Genomic DNA, 21709 nt, shown 5'->3' with positions numbered 1-21709 from the left:
CATTCAAGATTTAGCGTTATCCATTTTTTTCTTGTTCTTGGACCCTGAAATAAGATCTTGTCTCCAATTGAATTTTTCTTCTTCTTTCAGCCAATCAAAACAATCAGATTGTTCCAAAATACTGTAAATCTCTGAATGCAATTTTTCTTTCTCTATCCCTCTTACTGGGTACATCCACGTCTGAAATCTATTTAACCGTCGTTATTATCTACTACTCCGTACTTTGTACGTACCTTAAAGCTACCTACTGCGGACCCGGTACTGTACCTTGAAGATTCTACATTTCAATTTTTCCCTCCACCGCCACCCATGTCCCAGAATCCCGTCTCCATCTGTCAGGCAATTAGTAAATGTTATATGTGTACCTCTGTCGCCTCTGTATTGTTTCTAAGGCTTTCTCTGTGCTGCACGGTGGGTATTCCTCTTCTGTCCGTTGTCTAGGTGTGTTTGCTACCCCATATCACAACGCAGACAGATTCCAGGTCAAGGGATGCGTATGGAAGTACGCAGCTTTTCGATCTCTGAAAAAGGTAATCCAACTAGTTAAAAGATGCGTACCTTTGTTGCATGAACAAATATTTTGACCAATTCCTCTATCCTATTGGGTGACTGCAGCAGAGCATGCTTTTCAAGCAAAGCTGCCCAAATGGTCAATACTGTCCAATCCCCATGAGTTGTAGGGTTATTTTGTCACATACCTGATCCAACTTTCACTGCTTCCGTATAATCATCTGCAACGTAATTTTCTATCCATTTCCAATAGATATTTCCTTCCCGTTTTGTCTTTGGGTCTGCATGTAATCGTTTTGCTATCTCCCCGTAGCCGATAAGACAAGGCGCCATGGATATTTGAAGAGCCAACCAGTCCTCAGATTGTCCGATATCAAGAACATACCTATCACTTTTTAGTATATCATTGCTATCAAGGGAGAGATATCCATGTACCTTGTGTATGCTGTGCATGCTATTTCGGTACTGTCAGAATTAATTCGATGTGTCAACGTGAAGAAGCTTACCTTGGCTCTCTTCGCAGGCTTCTATCTCTCCTTTTGTCATACCAAAACCCTCACAATAACTGATATGCAGCGCCATCTCCCGATGAATATGAAGTACAATACCTGCAGACTGTATTAAGAGTTAGCACACACGCCATCTTCAGGAAGGATCTATATCATACTGCAGCAATGCCTTCCATAGTTTTGGCTTTGTATGAAGCTAAAGCAGTAGCCCTAGCAAATTGCACCTGTAACTTGTTAGACCGGATAGATAAAAGTTTCAGTGCTTTGACAGACAAGATAAAGATAGTCTTGAATGAGGTAGTACTTGAATGACTCCAGTGGTAAGGTCCCGTCTCCAAGTCCTTTGACAAATGCATGTTCAGTATGGTCTCGCCACGCTCCTTTAACATCCGGCCTTTCCAGAAGGTATTCCACAAAGTGACCCCTGCAATGATCAATTGAGGAACTTAGCATCACTTGGGAATAGAGACTTACGGAGCGAAAGGTAAGGTGTAAGTCGAATGGAAATGATTAATCGGACCATTACCCTTGCCCAGATCCGGCGCTGTTCGTATTCCTGCTTCAATGTATCGACAAGCACTTCTCACAGCTTGTATCACGGGTAGTCCATTCGCAATGTTCGAAGCAATGGCGGCTACTCCCATTTAGCTTCTGTTTCACCAGGTGTACATGGATAAACTCACAGGCCATCGAACATCCCGTTCCATGGGTATTCCGCGATTTCTGATAACTAGTCCGGATTTCTGTGATGACTCCCTCGCCGTACAAAATATCAACCATGAGTTCTTTTTCTTCCTCCTTAGTCGCTACTGTTCCATCTTTCTGTAAAGGCAGATGACCTCCTTTCACTAGTACATATTTCGGGCCTAGTGATTGTACTAATTTCGCTATCTCTTTCAAGTCATCCAAGTTCTTAGGTTCTCCGACAGATTTACCAGCATCGGAAAGGAGTAGTTGCGCTTCAGGCACATTGGGTGTGAGAACAGTGGTATAGGGAAACAGAAGTTCTCGTAACTGGCAGATTGCTGTAGAAGGCAAAAGCTGTGATCCGCTTGTAGAGACCATCACCTTTTGGAAGTCAGACAACTTGCACATCGTTTTTGGGAAAATGAACGCACAGGATCAACGATCAAAGTTTTCACGTGATGTCTTTTTAATGCTTTTGCCACCACTTCTATTGTTTCTCCAGATGCTAGCATACCTTAACATATCGTTAGTATCTAGGATATCCGGAATCATGATCATCTCCTCGACAATTCAGATGTATGTATCAGGCAATTTACCAGTTTTCACTACATCAACCCCCACATCCCCAACCGACACATCAATCAACTTCCCGACAAACTCGGCCGGAACATAATGAATATCTTCAACACCCAGAGTGTTTTGAGCCGTCAAGGCTGTTGTAGCAGTCATAGCATAGCATCCATGAGCAGCAATCACTTTCTGGTCGGCTTCGATTCCGCTGAGATGAGAACCGTTAGTCTGTGGCGGGGTAGAAATGCGGAAGGAGAGGGTGCCGGAATACTAACGCTCCACCGGAACTATCAGAACCCGCAATGACGAGCACACGTCCTACTCCCATAATGAAATTGGTGATCTGAAGAGAAGAATTATAGTTTGCGAGAGAGCAATATCGATTGGGAATCACAAGTCTCTAAGATGCTAGGATGTAGTGTCATTATGTAATCGGCCGTAGCGAAACTCAACTCCCAGTCTTTACCACGTGAGAATTTTTGAAATTTCGTTACGATTTGAAGGTATTAAGGAGAATCAAAACTTTAAGTGGTAGAACCAATGGAATTAATGTAGTAAAATCTAACTGTGTCAAATACCCATGTCCAAGACGAAGATGAAGAATATTCGCTAAACAATATGAAAACAAGCGCCCCCCCCAGCCCATCCTGTGTTACTAGCATCCAGCCCGACTAGACAGGCTTCCTGGCTTCTATCATATATTCCCGTCCCAATTTAATGCATGAAAAAATTTCATGAGGCTTAAGTACGATGAGATGTAGGTAATCTAGCAAGATCATGTGCTTCCTGCATAGATTGAGGAGGCGGCGAGTTATCGTGGAAGTAGGATCCTTCAGTGCTTGACTTATCCCTGATTACCGAGGCTCCAGATACATCCATACCACTGCCACGACGCTCTCTGATTTTCACTGTTGCAAAAAGAATGACTGCTACCCAAAGAACCCACACAAAACCTGCGATCACGCCGTATGCGATCTCACCCTTTTTACTATTGTCAGCTAACCTCAGACCCAAACCACCGTTGATAATACCAAGAGTAATAACCGCACGACCCCACCAAACATGGGGATAAGTTGCAACATTGGGACCACCACGACGCTTATATAACATGTGGTGTATCAATCCAGTGATAGGCTGAAGTAATAAGCATCCGGCCACAACAAGGCCGATTATTGAGTGGGCGCTGCCGAGAAGATTAGACATGTGTGCAATCCATACCCCCATTCCCAGTGACGCAAGTACGATTAAATAAGCGCCAACCATCCAGCCGGCATGAAGCCATAGCAAATTACGGAAATTAAGGATCCTAATCGCGATCGCACCCGAAGGGAGGAGAATGACGTAGGCAAGGGAACCCAAAACGCCATGTGCAATGGTCACTCTCGATATGTCAGATGGCCCAATTGCAGCGTCACTGGCGCCAGAAGATGTTTGGCTAGGCGTAGAAACGGATCCAGCCGTCAAAAATGGGTTTGTGCTTGCCCCGCCCGTGGCTGTCTGTAAATTCAAACTGGCTACTCCGTATGCGTCATGAAAATCGATATCTGCATCAACACTGTTGGATGATAATGCAGCGCCGGTCTTATGGGCCCAAATCCACGCTGAGGAAGAATCAGTGAAGCTCATAGATCCGCCGCTCCATCTATCACAATTTGAACCTGCCCGAATGGTTAGAATAGGTGCCAGATAGTTTTGATTCTAAACATACATCTAAAATTGGCTATCATTTGACCATTTATTATACCAGAACCATCCAGTAAAGTGACCTGAGCAGAAGTGTCGGAATTTGGCTCTACATGCCCAATACCGAGCCTAGGGCTGATTGTGACATTGCTCCCAGTCGAATCGGCGTACATTACAAAAATGTTGGCACCACTCATAGCGGATCCTTGTCCAATACCTATCCAAGACATTGTATCTGGTCCACTCATCTGTATATATATATCTCCTGAGCCACTCGAAGCAGTCGAGGCTGGTATGTTCACGGCAAAGCATACCTCACCCGTGCAGTAGGAGACATTCTGAGCGGATATCATCGATGCTAATCGATTAGTGGTGACTGTAGAAGCAGGGGAAATATCACTCACAAGCCAGAATAGCACCAGCCAAAAAGCGCAAAAGAAACATTATTGAATTTATGTGTAGTTGATTTACGGAACAGGACAAAATTAATGAGACAATGAAGGAAGTATAACGGTTTATATGCTCGTTAGCACGACCTCCTCACGTAGCGTTAATCAAGACTACTCCGGTGAGGGGTAATCTGGCTGAACTTAAAGATAAGTGACATATCAAGACGGGATTGTATGACGAAACTTAAAAGTAAGTGAGATGTCAAGACAACCACACAGCCTCTCTTGGCAAGAGCATAAGAAGCGAACTAAGAGATAACATAACCGCGTGGCCTTCCCCAAACATGTCTTTGATGAACCATTATTTGTATTAGGAACGAAGAATGAAGGTACCGACGAACGCAGAAGCATGCGTCAAGAATTTGCAGATAGAGATTGTCCTCTGTGACATCCGGATGATGTTACAGTGTCACCAAGGGCTTTTGTAGAAACTCGAAGATCAAGCAGGCCAAGCTGTGGACCAGAGAAAAACGGGAAGAAGTTCTCCGGGATCATAACTCGACTTGCAATCTAGAACCTACAAGCTTAAACTCAACAGCTTCGCGAAGCACTAATCGCCAACTTAGCGATGTTTTCATATGCATGAGATGCCGTATTCGTTTAATTTGGTTTGTAGTAAGCAGGGTCAGCAAATTTAAGCAAATTTAAGCAAATTTAAGCTTCAATTAGACCGCTTTTAACTGGGGTAAAGCGACTGAAATATTGAAAGCGTACCCCAGTTTACCAGATGGATGGGTATGTGAAGAGTGATGTTGGTGAATCTCATCGTGTCGGTAGCGAAATGGGTTCCTGCATTCCACGGCGGAACAATGTTTTGATGTGACATGTCAACTTCATGATGAACTCAATTTTCGGATGATCGATTGCCAAGCGTGGCTGTCAACATAACCGGGGAAAACTCCATACATACCTTATTTAGCCAAGGTGTGGACACACGAGGTGATTCGGACTCTCCCATTGCCGGCATTATTGGCATCGGGATTTGAAAGCTGAGTGACATTGAACCACATAGAAGCTTCAGATGATAATACAATAAGAGAATTAGAATTCGACGGTCTGGGTTTGTCACGTCGACCAATGTGGGAGAGAGAGGCTCGAGAGAGGCAGTGCAGTACGGTAACCAAAACAAAGCTACTTGGCTCGTCAATCTCTCGATTAACCGATATCCCTGCTACGTGCACGACCCTACTATGTGCACACTTTTATTATTTATATAGAAAATTGAATTAAAAATTGAAAAAGCGATATTATAATTTGAAATTCAAAATTGAGATAATTGAAATAAACTTATATAATATTTTGAAATAAAAAAATTAAAAATCTCAAAAATTATAATAATAATAATGATAAATAAGATATTAATTTTTATAAAAAAAATTATTTATTTATTAATATATTTTATAATATAATTAAAAATATAAGTTTTTTTTAATGAAATTATGAAGTTCTATATATTATAATATAAGATATTTGAAAAAAACTAAAGTTTTTTATCGAAAATTTGAAATTATATTAATATTAAATTCTAATATATTTTATAAAAAATATTTTAATAATTAATTATTAATAGAATAATGAATTTATAATATTTTATTCTATTTTTAAGTTATATAATAATAATAATCTTTAAAAAAAATATAAATATATTAAAATCTATAATTTATTAATATTAAATTTAAATAAAGATTTATAAAAACTTATTAGGAATTTGATTTAATCTAATAATAAATATAATATAAGTATTTATTAATTTTTTTAAGAAATTTCAATCTTAAACTTTTTTGTTATATAGTTTTTAATCAATTATAAAGAATGAAACTATATTGATCAGATTTTGATTTAATAAAAAAATTTAAATTTCGAAAATTAAATTATTAATTAATATTAAATCAATTTTTATTTAAAAAAAAATTTTTAAAATGAATTAATAATATTTTGAATTGAAAAAAAAATTCTTTTTAAAGAATTTTATTTTAAAAAGAATTTTTATATAATTAGAATCTTATTATATATATAGAATTAAGATTTAGATAATTTTAAAATAAAATTTCAAAAATAAAAGATATTTTTTAAATAATTTTCTTTTATTAATCAAAACTCTATATATTTTAATATTTAATATAATCCTTTTTTTAAAAACTACTTTTTAAATCTTTAATATTAAATATAAAATTTAAATTCATTTTAAAAAATATTTTTAACTTTTCTAAAAATATTATAAATCATTAGAAAAATCTAAGAATCTATATTAAATTTAATTCTTTTTACTTTTTTGATTTTTTTGATTTTTTTATAATATTATTAATATCAAAAAATCTATAAAAATTTATTATAATTCTATAAATAGATTCTAATATATTATTTATTAAGAAATTATATATCAAGATTCTATATTCTCTTTATTTAATTATTCAATCAATTCTTAATTTAATAATTCGAAATCCTTATAAATTGAAATTGATAATATTAATTAATTATTGAATTAAATTTTATATTATTATAATTATTTTTAAATTTTAAATTGATTTTTGTTTTGATATAAAAAAAGTGTGCATATAGTAGGGTCGTGCACGTAGTAGGGATATCGGTTATGGTCACCGTAATTTTTGTGCAACTACCTACTCTCTTTTTAGGACGCCATCAATGGAGTACTCAATGTACATTTGATGGTAAGACTATCTTTGAATGTGATGCGCGACCATAAAGTCAACGAAAGGAAAAATTCCATAGGGATTAAGTGACCATGGAAGTAGGAAATATTTCGAAAGAACGATGGGAAGAGATGGCTTAGAAATGAGACGAAAGCTCAAAAGCACCAATCAAGTTGAGAGTTGCTGGCTGTTGTTACCATGCCAATAGTCCAGAAAAGTATATTCACTTTCTGATTAACCTATTGAACCCTGTTCAAGTGAATTTCTAGGATGATACCTCTCTTACCTTTGCCTTTTATTATTATTGATGCAGGCCTTGACCATGACTGCACAGCCTTTCTTTACCTCAAGAATGCGTCGCGCTCTCCAAGCAGTGCTCTCCCGCCGAGCGCTAATATTGCCTCAATCATCTTGCAATCTCGATCACCATCATTCCCATCGTGTTCTGAACAGGCTTCTATATTCAACCTCACCGCAACTGCTCCCGCAGAAGCCCACCACGTTCAGCATAGCCTATCCCGCCCCTACGCATGATTCAGGCCCAAATCTCGAATACGATGGACACTGGGTAAAATTGATCAAAGAAGTGGTTGGAGGACAATCTACTTCATTGTTTCCTGTCAATTGCACTGGCTCAGTAGCCTACCGTACATGTTACAATGCATGCGACTCCACTCGCTGGAATCTATTTAGACAGAGGTTTGATACGCTAATTCTGAAGAAGTGGGAAGCACAAGCAAAACACGGTGTGGATCCAGATGGCGCCAGGTTTTTGTGGAAGTTGTGGTGGTTTGAGGCGGAGGAGGGTGCAGATATGCTCACTTTGAACCGGTATGATTTTCGCTGTTTCGCCAGGCCGGATGCGTTGGATCCCACAATACAGACGCTGACTATTGTGAAGCAAGTTTGCAGATGTTCCTGGTATTGGAGATAGCGATCCACCTTACAACACGGACCCTGACTTGAACCCAACCCATGCTTTTTTCCTCCTAGTCAACGAGGAGGTCATTGCATCCGTTCTGGAAGGACCAGCGAAAGGCGAAATCCCATTCGTCTATGTTGTAGACACACGATACTGGCCGCCAAAAGATTGTGAAGATGAGTACTATGAGGATGAGTATTACAAGGGATATCTCAAAGTTGCCGTGGAATTATTCGGGGAATTTTTGGTATTGTGTATCCATGGGGGATGTTGGGATGGAGCAGCTGACACCTTCAGACCGTGTGAGCAAGGATATGTATAGCGAATGCATTACGTGAAGCACCCGGTAGAAGTTGATATTTGGGTGAGCGGGTTCCAATCTGTGGGTAAATCTTGATAAGTCATCAATGCATACTACTCACCTCTTTCAAATTCTTCAACCTATTCATGCTTCCTTATTTACTAATATGCCTGCCGATCAGAGACCAATGTACCACTTTAGTTATATACCCTCTTATTCTCTCTCGAAATTCATTCTTCTCAACACAAACCCCACTTCAATGTACATCTCTTCCAAAGTATAACCCCTCTCAACATACCTACCACCAAATACACCCTCGCTCTCCCCCAACCTATCTCCACAGAAAACCTCCTATCACTCCCTATTAACTCCCTAATCAATTCCCCATCAACTCTTCATCATCTTTTTAATCAATTCTTCATCCATCCCCTTCCACACCTTTACAATCCAATTTACAATCCATCTCCATAACCCATCTTATAGTCCGGCAATCAATGAAACCATAATCCCCCACTCAATCCCAAGCCACAAGCATGGGAGACAAAAGACAAACCCCCATGGGGGAATTGAAGAAAAATATCGCAAGATCTATGTACAATTAAGAGAGAAGAGGTGGAAGTTCAAAGAGAACAGAAAGGAGAGAGGAGAAAGAAAGGAGTACGTATGTACACACTGATATGTGATTGAATTTACACACGTTCCCAGCCCATCACAACCCGGTCCCCATCCCAAACTCAGACAAATCGCAAAAAATTCACGAAGAAGATTTCGCCATCAATACGAGTGATTATTACTTACCCATAAACAACCCAATTCAATCTCCTACTTCTCGAACAACCTACATATGTGTCTCCACAAACACATACGCATTCACATTCTTCACAACTCCAAACCTCCCATGTTCTTCGTCTACTTCGCATGTACTCACCACTCACCACTCATTACTCTCATATCTTAAATCTCCCCTATCCACTCACTACTCATCACTTCACACACCTCCCTTGTTCTCTCAAGTACACCTCGAATATACTATTCATTATCTCTCCCCTCACTCCTACCCCCACCCCCACCCCCCACCCTCTTTCCCTCTTTCCCTCCTCTCTTCCCTACCCTCCTCCTTCTTTTCCTCTTCCACTCTTCTCCTCCCCCACAGTCCCTCCACTCCCTCCACTCCCTCTCCTCAATTCCCATCCCTCCCCTCCCCCCAGAAAGAAGAAAACCACTCATCACAATCCCTCTGGCCCCAAAAGAAGATTAACAAAAGCACATACCATCCCCATCCCCATCCCCATCTCCATCTCCATCCTCATCCCTCCCCACCGATCCAAACCAACCCTTTAAAACCCCTCAACCTCTCAACCTTTCCAACCCCCCATTGGAAATTCTCGAATCCCCAAAGCCACCGAACTCTTTCACCCCTACCAAACATTCAAAACCGCCCAGCCCTCCAACACATCCATTCATCCATCCAACCACCCAAAAAACATACATCTTATCTTCTACACTCTCTCAATATTCTCAACTCTCCCAGCCCTCAAAATCCCACCCTCCACACTCTACCTATCTACCCATCTACCCATCCAAGACATTCCCAAACCCTCATCTACCCCACTCCACTCCACTCCACTCCACTCCACCCATCTTATCCCACCCCATCTCGCATCAAACAAAGACACACAAATCCACAAACCCACTAATCTATTCATAGCATCAAATCCAAATCCAAACCCAAACCCAAACCCAAAATCTCAACCCCTCTCTCCTCTTCTCCCATACAACTCCCGAAGCTCAAAACTCAAAACATCATCCAAACCATCCAAACCCGCATTCCAATCTCCTTTTCCTCCCTTTTCCTCCCCTCCTCCTTCCCTCCCCTCCCCTCCCAGCCACTCTACTCTACTCCACTCCACCTCGTTTTGTTTCGTTTCATCTCATCTCATCTCATCTCATCTCATCTCATCTCATCTCATCTACCCTCATCTGATCTACCCTACCCTACCCTACTCTACCCCCTCTCTACCCATACCAACCTTGGAATTCCCAATTCCCAACTCCAAGTTTCGTGTTAATCCAATCCCATCCAATCCAATTTAAATGATACGAGCATCTACTCCGTATTCACCTATCTGATTCATCTATCTGATTCACCGTCTATCTACGTGTCTCTTCGATCGGCTGTTTGACATCTGTCAGATGCATATACATGCACACACATATGTCTAGATTTACATACCTATCTACCTACCTACCTATACATCTAGATTCACCTCCGAAACACAATTTCACATCTAGATTCACATTCATTTTCACATCTAAATTCACATCTAAATGCAATTCCCATCCCATTAAATTTTCAACTTCCAAACACAGTTTCACATCCAAATTCACAAAAAACACATATCAAAGATTTCAATAAAAAACATTAAGATCATTCATTAATCTCATCATAAACTGTAAAAAGTTAAGTCCTTAAGTAGGTAATTTCTCTCTCTCTGTGTGTGTATGTGGTCTTATTTCCACATATATCCGTAACTTTGTGAACCTGCCTTTTCTTCACTTCCCAAGAAGTAGATAGGCAGACAAAAATGAGAATGAAAAAAGATTGAAAAGAAAAGAAAAAAGATGAAAAAGGAAAATCAGAAAGGAAAAAACAAAGAACAAAAGCCATTTAAATGAACAGGCGCTCTCATAATTTAAAGAAAATTACGTAGAATACATTAAGTACAATTATCTTGATCTTGATCTTTTAGTTTGTTCGAGAAAGAGGTTTCTTTATGTTCCACTCCCTTACCTCGAAAAATAGGTAGGGTAGGTAGGTTGTATGAATATTTCCTCTTTCCTTTCCAGCTCCAACCTACAAGAAGAAATTGGTCCACCACGAATTCTAACGAGAAGGGTATCGAGGTACATGTACGAACGACGCCAGTTGCCCTAAATCCTGCCTTGATAACACCTTGCTTTGCCGTTCATAAAGTTGATTGGGGTACTGGGGAAAACAATTGTCGATGAGCCGGTTCGAAAGAGAAAATTTTGATGTTATTATGTAACTGAATAGAGTTCGAGAAGACGATATCATTTACATCATTGCGTGATGACGAAACCTTGAAGGTGGAAAGGAATTTTATATGCAAGATGAATGTATGAGGATCCTCCGTATGTTCATGTGATTTTGGGAGTTAGGTCCAGACAGAAAGAAAAGACAGCAAAGTCATCAGAAGATTTATGACCAGCTCTCCTTCTCCTTCAAGCCACCGATGCGATCCATATCGATGGATTGAAATCTGGTTCCTCCGGTTTCCTTTTCGTAAGCGGGTAGTTGATCCTGATCCTTCAAAGGCTCAAGGCCAACACCGGTTTCTCCGACACGAACAACAACGACACGACCGCTTCTCTTGTGTCCAGTAGATTCATCATGCTCATCGGGGAAAGTGATGCGAATTTCAGGAACGTCTTCAGGTGAGAGTGGTGCACGGTCGGAGTCCATCATGGATGATTTTTCGTCATAGACGTGAATGGTGGAGCCGCGGCCACCATAGGGAGTAGCCGTAATAGTCAATCGGCGGTGATTCGATCTTGTTTGCTCGTTATGTAAAGGCAATTGCTGACGAGCAACGGCTCTGTTACGTCGAAGCTTGCGCACAATGTATAAGGCCCCTGTTAAACAAAGCCCGATAAATACCAAGATCATCAAGGCAATAAGAAGATCAACCATTGAGTTTGACATGGTGGTAGTTGAAGAGTCGTCACGGACGCGGAGAATAGATCTAGTTTTGAGCATTGATATCGAATCCATGATCATATAAATGAGTGAATGGTATGGTAAATATTATTGCGTCGAGTTGTCGTTTAATGGGTCGTAATTGGGTATCGATGTCATGCACACAATAGCAAAAATCGGAGAAGGTATTGACGTTGATTATGGCTATAGCTATATCGCAGGATTATGTTAGTCCTTGTTATTGGATTGAATGGGTCAAGATAGATTGAAGCTTTTCATCTTTATTGAATCTCCAAGGTCCAATCCCCATGTGTGTAGATACTCGAATTTGCGACAGGATAATATGCATGTCGCACACCTCGATCCTCCTCAATTCACCACACCACCTCACAACAACAACACTTATAACCACCACCAGAAAAGAAGATGAACAACTTACACAAAGAGTAAGAAGTTCCAAACAAGACAAGAGCAACAATCAACTGCTACCAAGGTAATGAATGAATGATTGGAGTGATATTCGCTGAATCTCCTAAGATTTTTAATCTATTGATCTCTTCCAGAACTGAATTTGGGCTGGACCTTTCGAAAGAATGGACGGTTAAAATCAACTAAAAAGAGTGAAGTTGATTAAAACCTATGAAGGAGTGAGTGTATGGAGGTAGTTGTTGTTCAAAAAGAATGTGGATATCCCGAAGGAAGGAGCGTTTATTTGTTGTTGTCTTGTCTCTTGTTGTTAAAGGCTTTGAGGAAGAATTGTCGAAACTTTCTTCCAGTTGTATTATGAAGAGAGATGGAAGGAAGGTTGAGGTTGAGGTGGTGGTGGAGGATAAAGAAGGTGAGGTAAGGTAAAGGAATTAGAATTAGAAAAGAAGAGGAAAGGAGGGAAGGGGAAAGATGAAAGATGAAAGACGGAAAAGAGAAATTGTGCAAGCGTAAATATAATAAATAAGTGTAATCAGTGTAATCCGTGAATAATGATAATAATAATAATAATAATAATAATAATAAGTGTAAAAGTCGGTAGATACTAGATAAATAAGTGTAAATAAATGTAAAAGTGTATAAGCCTCGTTTTTTCTTTCCTTTAGTCCTCCGTAACTATCTATTATCTATCATCTACCTACCTAGGTACCCAGTAACCACCAAACCCCGACATGAACAATCATTACCAATACTACGGAGGAACTCACTCTTTTGAACCTTCCTTTCTTAGTAACAATCCATCTCATCCCATGTCATCCCAAGTCTCCAAAGTCAATTCAATTCAAGTCAAGTCAAGCAAGTCAAGTAAGTCACTTCCACCCTATTCCCTTCATAAAAAAAGAACGGAGAATCACAAATTATCTAGAATTAGGTAGACCGGCCGGCTCAGAAACTTGCTTGATTGACTGCTCGAATGCTTGAATGCTTGAATGAATGCTTGCATCAAGTTGCATGCTTCCCTCCATGCCTGCTTGCGTGCTTAAAGTTACTTTGGATAAAAACGGGAACATTGAAGCGTGCAATTTGTACATACGGGAAGAGACTTGACTTGACTTGGATGGCAGACTGCAGACTGCAGTTCGTACCTGCTTTGAAGAGATCCACACCCATCCACCCATCCACCCATCCACCCATAACAGTGGATCCCTCTGTTCCTCGTCTAGAACGCATTTGTCCAATTCATTTAAACAAAAACGGTCGTGAATCGTGCGTGATTGGTGTCGGGAGCGCGGGTGGAGTCAAGGGCATCATCAGGAAAAAGGGACAAAAAGGGACAAAAAATCACTTCTAATCTGCAATGTAGCCAATGAGATGCGCGGCCCGTTCTCGTCAAGGTGTGCATGTGTGCTTCAATTTACCATATCGTTACCTGCTTGTACATTTGTACCAACAGTTAAGACTCCACCGAACAACATCCATCAAAACGTGCATGGGACCTGACTGACAACAAGGCCAAATTTTAAAATGAGATGTTTCCCACTTGGTCCGGACCGGGGAATCTGGGAAGGACGTGGGAGATTTGGGGATTCCCTTTTCACTGCCCTCTTCACTGCCTTGTTTCTTCATCCATCCATCTAATCTCGAACATCTCCCAGAAAGAAAAAAAGAGGAGTAGAAAAGAAGAAGAAAAAAATAAATAAATAAATTCAAACTCCCGAAGTTTATCTACGTTATGTCGGTGTGGTCGCAAATCCTAAATACCAAAGACCAAATCCCTAGTGATACGAAGTCTCCAGAGGATATCGTGTACATCGCAATAATGATTCTATTCATAGACGCAACTAGTGAACACTATTTATCAATCTTGTATCTCCTTAGCGAACAGTTACTCCCCAAAAGCGTACCTAGAGAGAAGATCACATCATCACAAAGAGAGCTAGATACAAATGATTTTTATGCACACCATCTTTTGATACCCATCTCGTCGTCTGAATACCTACCTCCCTACCTACCTATCGACAGAGATATTTCTATCTTTCAATAATGCACCTCCTTTATGCTTCTCTCAAATCTCAGATCTCACTCTCACCCTCACCCTCACCCTCGCCCTCGCCCTCGCCCTCGCCCTCACTCTCCCTCTCCATATCCAACCGCCCAAGAAAAAGTACCATGTAGTTCCCAAACCTCCCCATCTCATCCCTCAACCCTCACCCCCCTTCTCACCATCCCCATCCCAAAGCGGCACGGCAGCGGCATCGAAGCGTTTATTGTATCCCACATACGGAAAAGCGCAAAGTGTCGAGATAAGTTGATATTCGTTCGACTCCTATCGATCGCTATGCCATGGGATAATTGTGATTCCCGTTGGTCTCGGTGTGCATCCATATATATGCATATGTATGTGTGTCAAAAATAGGTAGGTAATACAATCATGCAGAAACCCCATATGCATAAATCCAATTCCAACGCACGGAGAGTACCTAGGACGTCGATGGATTCCGGAGGGATGCGATGCCTGTGGTTTGCATGTTATTTTTCGAATGATACTACTAGGTAGGTAGGTACATTATGGTAAAGTCCCTACCTTTCTACGATATATACTTACGGACTCTGAATTAATTAATACATGTAATCCCAAATCCCATATACATAGTACAAGTTAAGTTGCATTATTATTCATTTTTCAAGCTCTGCATTTACAGAATACAGTACCTATATCAAAGTCCGTATATATCTAGTATTTCCATCATCACAATATCAATCTCATCTCATCGCATCGCATCAAACGACACCTGCAATAACATCACATCACATCGCCATTATGGCATAGGTACTAGACACATACCTACGTCAAGATCAATAAATAAAAAAGTCAATCAAACTTCCCGAAATCCATCAAGTTTTCCCGTTCCCATCAAAAAGTGGAGAAGGGGAGAAGGGGAGAGGTTCATCCCTCAACTCTCTAGACTCTCCAGGGCTACTCTAGAACTTCTGGAACTGGTGAATTCTGGACTCTCGCCAAAAATACATCCCTCCCTCACTCGCTCATTCATTCATTCAACTTCGGACGAAAATAATATGCTTAATAAAGTCCTAAATTCCTAAATGCTAAATGCTAAATGCTAAATGCTAAATGCTAAATGCTAAATGCTAAATGCTAAATGCTAAATGCTAAATGCTAAATGCTAAATGCTAAATGCTAATCTTCTAATTCCGAAAATGTTAAAAAATCCACAATCCCTACACCTTCAAGAAGGAAAAGAAACAATGTTTGTTTCAAAATGCGCAGATGAGGATCTGCATCATCTTTAATTGGTAGCTTGGAACTTATAAAATGATTTCGGGATGAACTACTGGTACGATACAAGAGTAAACTTCACGCTTCACTGACTTGCTGTAACCTCAAGGCGCGACTTGACTTCTTTTCTTCTCCTGCACTTTCTGGGGTTTGTGCCATAGCAATCAACCAATTACGGGGGAGGGCACGGATAATATCGTTGGAGTGCAGCAGTCATAGATCACATGAAATCTTTTCCTCGTTTCTCCATCGTAGTGGTCAGACTTCGAGGCTGAATGCATGGAGATATCTTTTGATCGTGCGCCGGTAGTTAATAAATATCTATCGAGTTAAAAAATTAAACCGTGAGGGGAACATTTCTCGGAAAATTCAAAGTGCACGCTCGCTGAATACATTTGTATCCATCCGTACTGATGCTGGAGATGCAAAACCCAAAAACCTTTGACTCTCAAGCTCTCCAAGATGTTTGACTTTCTAGTACTTATCACTCGTCAATTATATCCAATGTAGTTGTAGAAAATTTCCTTTAGCCTTCCCGTTTTGATATTGAGAAGAAGTTCAAGAGCTAAAGAGAGCTCAAGGGGACCGGCCGAAGATTTCATTAACTAGGTAGCATCCAACCGCTCGAAAGTATCTCTGTCGTTTCCGAATTCCGAGCCGCAGGAAATCCTCCAACGTCAAAAACGGGGGATCGCTTCTTGGACCTGATACTTCGAAAAGGGTAATGTCAAGTTTTCCGATTATGCTATGTATGATACTTCCTTTAACGACAAATTCCCCGTAGGCTGAAAAGCTTTCCACCACTTTGACAGTCGTACCTGTGAAATTGACAATCCAAAGTTGTTGCTTTTGATAGTCCATCTCAGAAGTGCTCGAGATACTCAAGTCGGAGATGGGAGGTGAACGGGTGAGGCGGTGAATGAGTAGCAGATATCTTGGCAACCCAAAGTCATATATTCCCTTCTTGCTGTATTTGATCACATCTGTTCGAAAAACCCTTCCAGGGTCTTCTGCATCATGTGCATTGATGCACTCAGAAGTAGCTGCTCGTCAAACGGGTTTGAGCGCTGCCTGTTCTGTCTAGTTGATACTGATTGTTCAATCAATATTGGATGCCCGGATGATATTAGCTACCTGTTGGTATTGGCTGCCCATCTAGTATTCTTGAGATACTTAACTGTAAATTTTCCAAACATCTTATTGTATAAAGAAGTCAGAGTGTTTGTGCTGATCGGTGCTGTTCTCTGTATCTTTCTCTGCGCAATTTTGCCGCCTTGGCCATATATCAATATATTTCCGTAATGACCTTGTCAAGGTTCAAACGCAATTACTCCATGCGTCTTTCCAGATATTCGCATCTCCAATTCTCATGCAATTTGGAAACATTCCTTGATTGCTTAGAAAGTTTGCAAGCTTCATATTCAAAAGCATCTTACCCCTCGTAATTTCATCAGTTTTGACAAACCGCTAACAATAACATTAATACTTCCACTACTTGGATCAACAAAGATGGTGATACTGGACCCTTAGACTTTATAGTTTGAAAAACTCCTAGTGTTGTATTGCGTACTCATACAACCCGTGCATTTTTAGAATCATTACCTGAACGTCGAACTTCTTGAGGAAATGCCATTTGAAAAGCACAAGATTTGTCTTTTAGAGCAAAAGCCAATTCTTTCCCAGCTACTATTCAACCTTCGATCATTGCTCTCCAAGTCTCTATTTATCACAATCTTGAGAAAGGGGTTGAATCAGAATGCTTCCCAACTGATTCTTCCCCTTGAGGTGCCCCTTCGGGAAAATCCTTCCAAATGTACTTTCCATTCAGACAATATGTCCCACGAGCATGCTTCCTCTTGAGCTTGCTGATTGCTATATGGCGTCACGGCTATAAGTGAAGCGGCAAAATCGCATGAACAGTATCAGGATTGGAGCCAATGAAAGGACACACAGTTATTTGGATTGGTGATGCCCAGAAGATTGTGGGGTTCCGCAAGTATGGTTGCATCTTTCAGGTCTCATAAAACTTGGTGGTTGAAGTGTGTTTTTCCTTTGGTGTGACTCAATATGCAATCATGCAAGTCATTGATGGATAACCTGGTCATTACCTCGTCACGTGTCCCCGCGAGGCTCTCGATATCCCGACGTGCAAGTGGTGTAACTACACTAAGCCTCCGCTCGTTGGATAGCAAGAAAGGAAAGTATCATGGGAGCCCCATTCGTTGGCCTCACTTTTCAGTAAACAGCGGTGAGCGACAGGAAAGTAGGAAAACAGGAAAATTCGGGACAAATTTTCTATTGTGCATGTCCTAAGTGGCGCATACATGTCACTTTTCAGATCCAAAGACTCCCCAGAGACTTTCTAGCGTGTGCTTATATATCCATACATGGTCTGATCACCGTGTATCCATGTCACAAAGTATCTTTCCTTGCTTGGTGTTTCTCACACAGACCAGACCCAAAGCCAGAAAACGGTGATGCAGATGAAATAGATCAGATCTGCTACGGCTTCGGTATCTATCGTAAAAAGATAGTGGGATGACCAGTCGAATGGAACAGATTTGTTGGATGGGGATACATAGATCTGCAGAGGTATGAATGCGCCTTTGCTGTTTCGACGTGGCTGATGATTTTCCTCAAGATGAAACAGGCTTTCGAATATGCAAGAAGGCTATCTACCCGCAGAAGGGTCTATGTAGTGATGAGAAGCTCATTCGTTGGTTGATGACCCCCATATGCGGAAGCTTGCCCGACACAACGACATGAAAGGCTTCAAGCCTGGACAGATATTATTCTGGATTATTACGTGGTCCACGAGCGCCACGAGCGAGTAGCTTCATCATCGGCATTGATTGTCATGCGAAGCAATCAAGTGCCACGGTACATTTATCAATATACTGGTGTCTGTGTTATGTACTCATGCTACTTCCCGCTAATAGACCTCGAGCAACATTAGCGTGTTAGGGTTGGATGGCGGCAATGAAATGAATCCGCTGATCTTCTAGAAATAGATCTCGTAGTAGATATTTGATATCATCGTAAGTCTTCGGAAGATCTCTGGGTCATGGTATTGTGACAAGTGAGTACGAGAATGATTACTTGTCACTGACGGAGTGGATCAGAGAGAACAATAAACTAGAGATGGATCTTTGTATAGCATAGTGATGACACCCGATTTTTCATGCGAAGGAATGGCGTCCAATGTTTTCCCCGGATGAAACATCAGCGTAATGTAGTCTTCTCGGCGAATCACCATTGAGTGATGTAGAATGTTAAGAATGCAGATGCAAAGCATGTTAATGAAATTGTTCGCACTCTTCATAGATTTGAATTGATGAGGCTTGCTGAAAGCAGTGTAGATTCCATCTGACTGGAAGATGATAACGAGTGGCGAGGCCGTCTGAATAACTCATGGGCAATGGCGTCGTGCTGAATTCCATAAATTGGATTGAATTCCTGCCGCATTTGGCCAGATTGAGGCGGTCGACGTACATGCTAGGTAATTTAGCTGACATTTCCCACTTGCATTCCTTGCGGCCCCAAGAAAACAGCCCTGGGAATTGACAAACATGGAGGAGATTCTCGTGCAGGAATGAGAAAACGAGATAAGGATATACTTTGTATATGGTTGATTGATTACATTCCAACACGAACCCTTTTTAAACTGTTGGGATGAGGATGATGAAGAATACAGCAATGAAGGGGGTTTTAATTCCTCATCCGATCTCCAAAAGTAATGAAATATGACACTAGGTAGAATTTCCATTCTCAATGTGTTATAATTATACGATTGTGGCCCGCTCATCACACAGGCTCCCATTGGGTACGTACTACGGACGGAGTAGTATAGATTCTAGGAAAAGCTTCAACGAACCGGAAGCTCTGGAACCTTTAGAATTTGTGGAAGTATTGTAAAGGCTAAAAGAATACTCCGTTCCTATCAAATTTCAAATCAGGACTTTTCAAGACCCATAGATCGATTTGTCTGTGCTTCTGGGGGGGGGGGAGAGGGGGTCTCTACACTGTAGATAATATATTATATATTACATCTCTATTTATGTTTATTTCGAAGCGAGGGGAAACCCGGAGAGAGTCAGAGACAATCGAGACAATGCATTTATTACCATTTGTGTTGATATATGATGGATGTGGGAGATTCAAAAAGATGGTGGCCATGTAGGAGATAACGATCGTGGTTCAATAATAATGGACGTAGCTATTTTCGAACATCGAATGCCTTTCACCGAGTAAAGACAAGTTGTTCTCTGGGATCGATTGTAAGGTTAATTAGTATTGCTGAAATGCAGGTACTTTGACTTTTAGTCACATCACCGAAGATGCATTTCCACTTCCATGGACTTGATTGATCTTCGTCGATTCTAGTCACTTTAGTAGGGAATGGTTCCCATATAAGTTTCACTTCATTGGCATATGTCAAACGCCAACTGGAGGGACAAGATCATTCTGTGGGCCAGCTCGGTACGCAGAAGAGAATGTTGGATGATGATATGATAAGATGGAGGAATTGATAATATAGGTGAGGGTGGGAAGGGTACGAGGGTGTGAGATATGAGACGATGAGACGATGAGACTGAGAGACTATGAGACTATGAGATTGCTAGGTATGTACTTCGTACGTATATACATATGAGGTATGAGGTTCAAACTGAGTATCAACATAATAGCAATGATAATAGGTAGCAATAGCAATAGCAACAGCAATAGCAATAGTTATAGTAATACCATAATAACATAATAACATAATAGTAATAGCAACCGCAATAGCAATAGTAAGAAGAAAGCAAAATGTTATCGAAAAAGCCACATTATCCTGTCCTACACGACCCTTTCCATCAGATTCACGGTCTACTCGTCTCTGACTATTTGACTAGGTGGTTACAGAATTACTACCTAGGTACTAGTTCCAGTCCCAGCTCTAGAAGAATCCCCTCCCTTCAAACCCCATCTCCAGATCCATCTCATCCAATTGGATCTTTCCCTTCAAAAGAAATAAAAATTAAAAATGGCTCAAGGTTAGAGATACCTAGTTAATGGAAAGGAAAATATACCTACCCATCGATCTCATTGAATAATCTATCTTAAACGATCGTACAGCTTTCCAGCTCTTGGTTTGCTTGCTTTCTTTCTTACTCTCACTCTTTAGAGTGCCTCGCCTTCTTCCTCAAACCTCTCCCTCACTCACTTACACTTACCCTTACACTTACCCTTACACTTACACTCACACTTACTCACACTCACACTCACACTCACACTCACACTCACACTCACACTCACACTCACACTCACACTCACACTCACACTCACACTCACACTCACACTCACACTCACACTCACACTCACACTCACACTCACACTCACTCTCACACTCACTCTCACGCTCACTCTCCCTCACAAACCCTTCCATCTCTACTTGGCTCGAGAATTCTCTGCGAAAATTCCTTCTTCTTTTGATACACTTCCCCTTCCCTTCCCCCTTCCCCCACGCTATCGTAAATAAAACACTCAACTTTATTTGTTCATCCCAGACAGGAATCGGGAAAACCTTACCTTATTTGATCTCATTGATTACCTACCCTCTCTCTGCCCTACCAACATTACAATACCTTTCCCCACAACCCCTGGTCGAACCTACGCCCCCAAAAGAATACCTTGAACATTAAAAAAAAAGTGTACTGCCAGTCTGCCAGTCTGCCAGTCTGCCATACATACTACTCCCATACTGCCACACAACGAAAGAACGAACAAGAATTCCACTTCGACAGTGCAACCCATTTATCTTCCTTTCCCTTGATCATCGACGTCGTGGAACAGGGACTAACCGCTCGTTTCCTGACACAAACTGCAATCCGGACCCTCGATCGATTCTCCACCAAAAAATCCACCGAAAACTTTACGTTCCTGACGATTTTCCCCTTGCTTCCCCAGGCGTACCTCCCGCGTCAAAACCAACGAATTCCCAACCCA

General features: G+C 40.9%; 4 protein-coding genes across 4 annotated transcripts; 1 reads left to right on the top strand and 3 right to left on the bottom strand.

Moving 5' to 3' along the window:
* Positions 1-284: 284 nt before the first annotated feature.
* EAE97_000709 (uncharacterized protein) lies at positions 285-2604 on the bottom strand (the record flags this gene model as incomplete). The annotated part of the gene is made up of 12 exons (XM_038871219.1): positions 285-332; positions 559-638; positions 699-895; positions 946-964; positions 1017-1125; positions 1178-1243; positions 1293-1443; positions 1494-1653; positions 1703-2087; positions 2138-2220; positions 2303-2484; positions 2552-2604. 12 exons carry the CDS (start codon positions 2602-2604, stop codon positions 285-287), a joined length of 1533 nt encoding a protein of 510 aa, XP_038738580.1.
* A 201-nt stretch (positions 2605-2805) lies between these two features.
* Positions 2806-4531, bottom strand: EAE97_000708 (uncharacterized protein). The gene is made up of 3 exons (XM_038871218.1): positions 4364-4531; positions 3985-4317; positions 2806-3934 (listed from the first exon to the last, which is right to left on the bottom strand). The coding sequence occupies exons 1-3, from the start codon at positions 4401-4403 to the stop codon at positions 3018-3020; spliced, it is 1290 nt and encodes a 429-aa protein (XP_038738579.1). The 5' UTR covers positions 4404-4531; the 3' UTR covers positions 2806-3017.
* A 2880-nt stretch (positions 4532-7411) lies between these two features.
* Positions 7412-8303, top strand: EAE97_000707 (uncharacterized protein; the record flags this gene model as incomplete). The annotated part of the gene is made up of 2 exons (XM_038871217.1): positions 7412-7890; positions 7961-8303. 2 exons carry the CDS (start codon positions 7412-7414, stop codon positions 8301-8303), a joined length of 822 nt encoding a protein of 273 aa, XP_038738578.1.
* Positions 8304-11502: 3199 nt separating this feature from the next.
* On the bottom strand, positions 11503-12075 carry EAE97_000706 (uncharacterized protein; the record flags this gene model as incomplete). The annotated part of the gene is made up of 1 exon (XM_038871216.1): positions 11503-12075. One exon carries the CDS (start codon positions 12073-12075, stop codon positions 11503-11505), a length of 573 nt encoding a protein of 190 aa, XP_038738577.1.
* Positions 12076-21709: the final 9634 nt, after the last annotated feature.

Source organism: Botrytis byssoidea (genome assembly GCF_014898295.1).
Source record: "Botrytis byssoidea strain MUCL 94 chromosome Unknown BBYS_001, whole genome shotgun sequence".
Lineage (NCBI taxonomy): Eukaryota > Fungi > Ascomycota > Leotiomycetes > Helotiales > Sclerotiniaceae > Botrytis > Botrytis byssoidea.
Note: the sequence above shows the minus strand (reverse complement) of the source record. Positions and strands in the feature narration are given on the sequence as shown.

Bases quoted from the DNA above. Each gene is read 5' to 3' on its own strand.
- EAE97_000708 (XM_038871218.1), bottom strand. From the start codon at position 4,403: ATGTTTCTTTTGCGCTTTTTGGCTGGTGCTATTCTGGCTT. The intron at 4,318-4,363 runs GTGAGTGATATT...CTAATCGATTAG, and splicing joins GGCTGGTGCTATTCTGGCTT to CATCGATGATATCCGCTCAG. The intron at 3,935-3,984 runs GTATGTTTAGAA...CCATTCGGGCAG, and splicing joins AATGATAGCCAATTTTAGAT to GTTCAAATTGTGATAGATGG.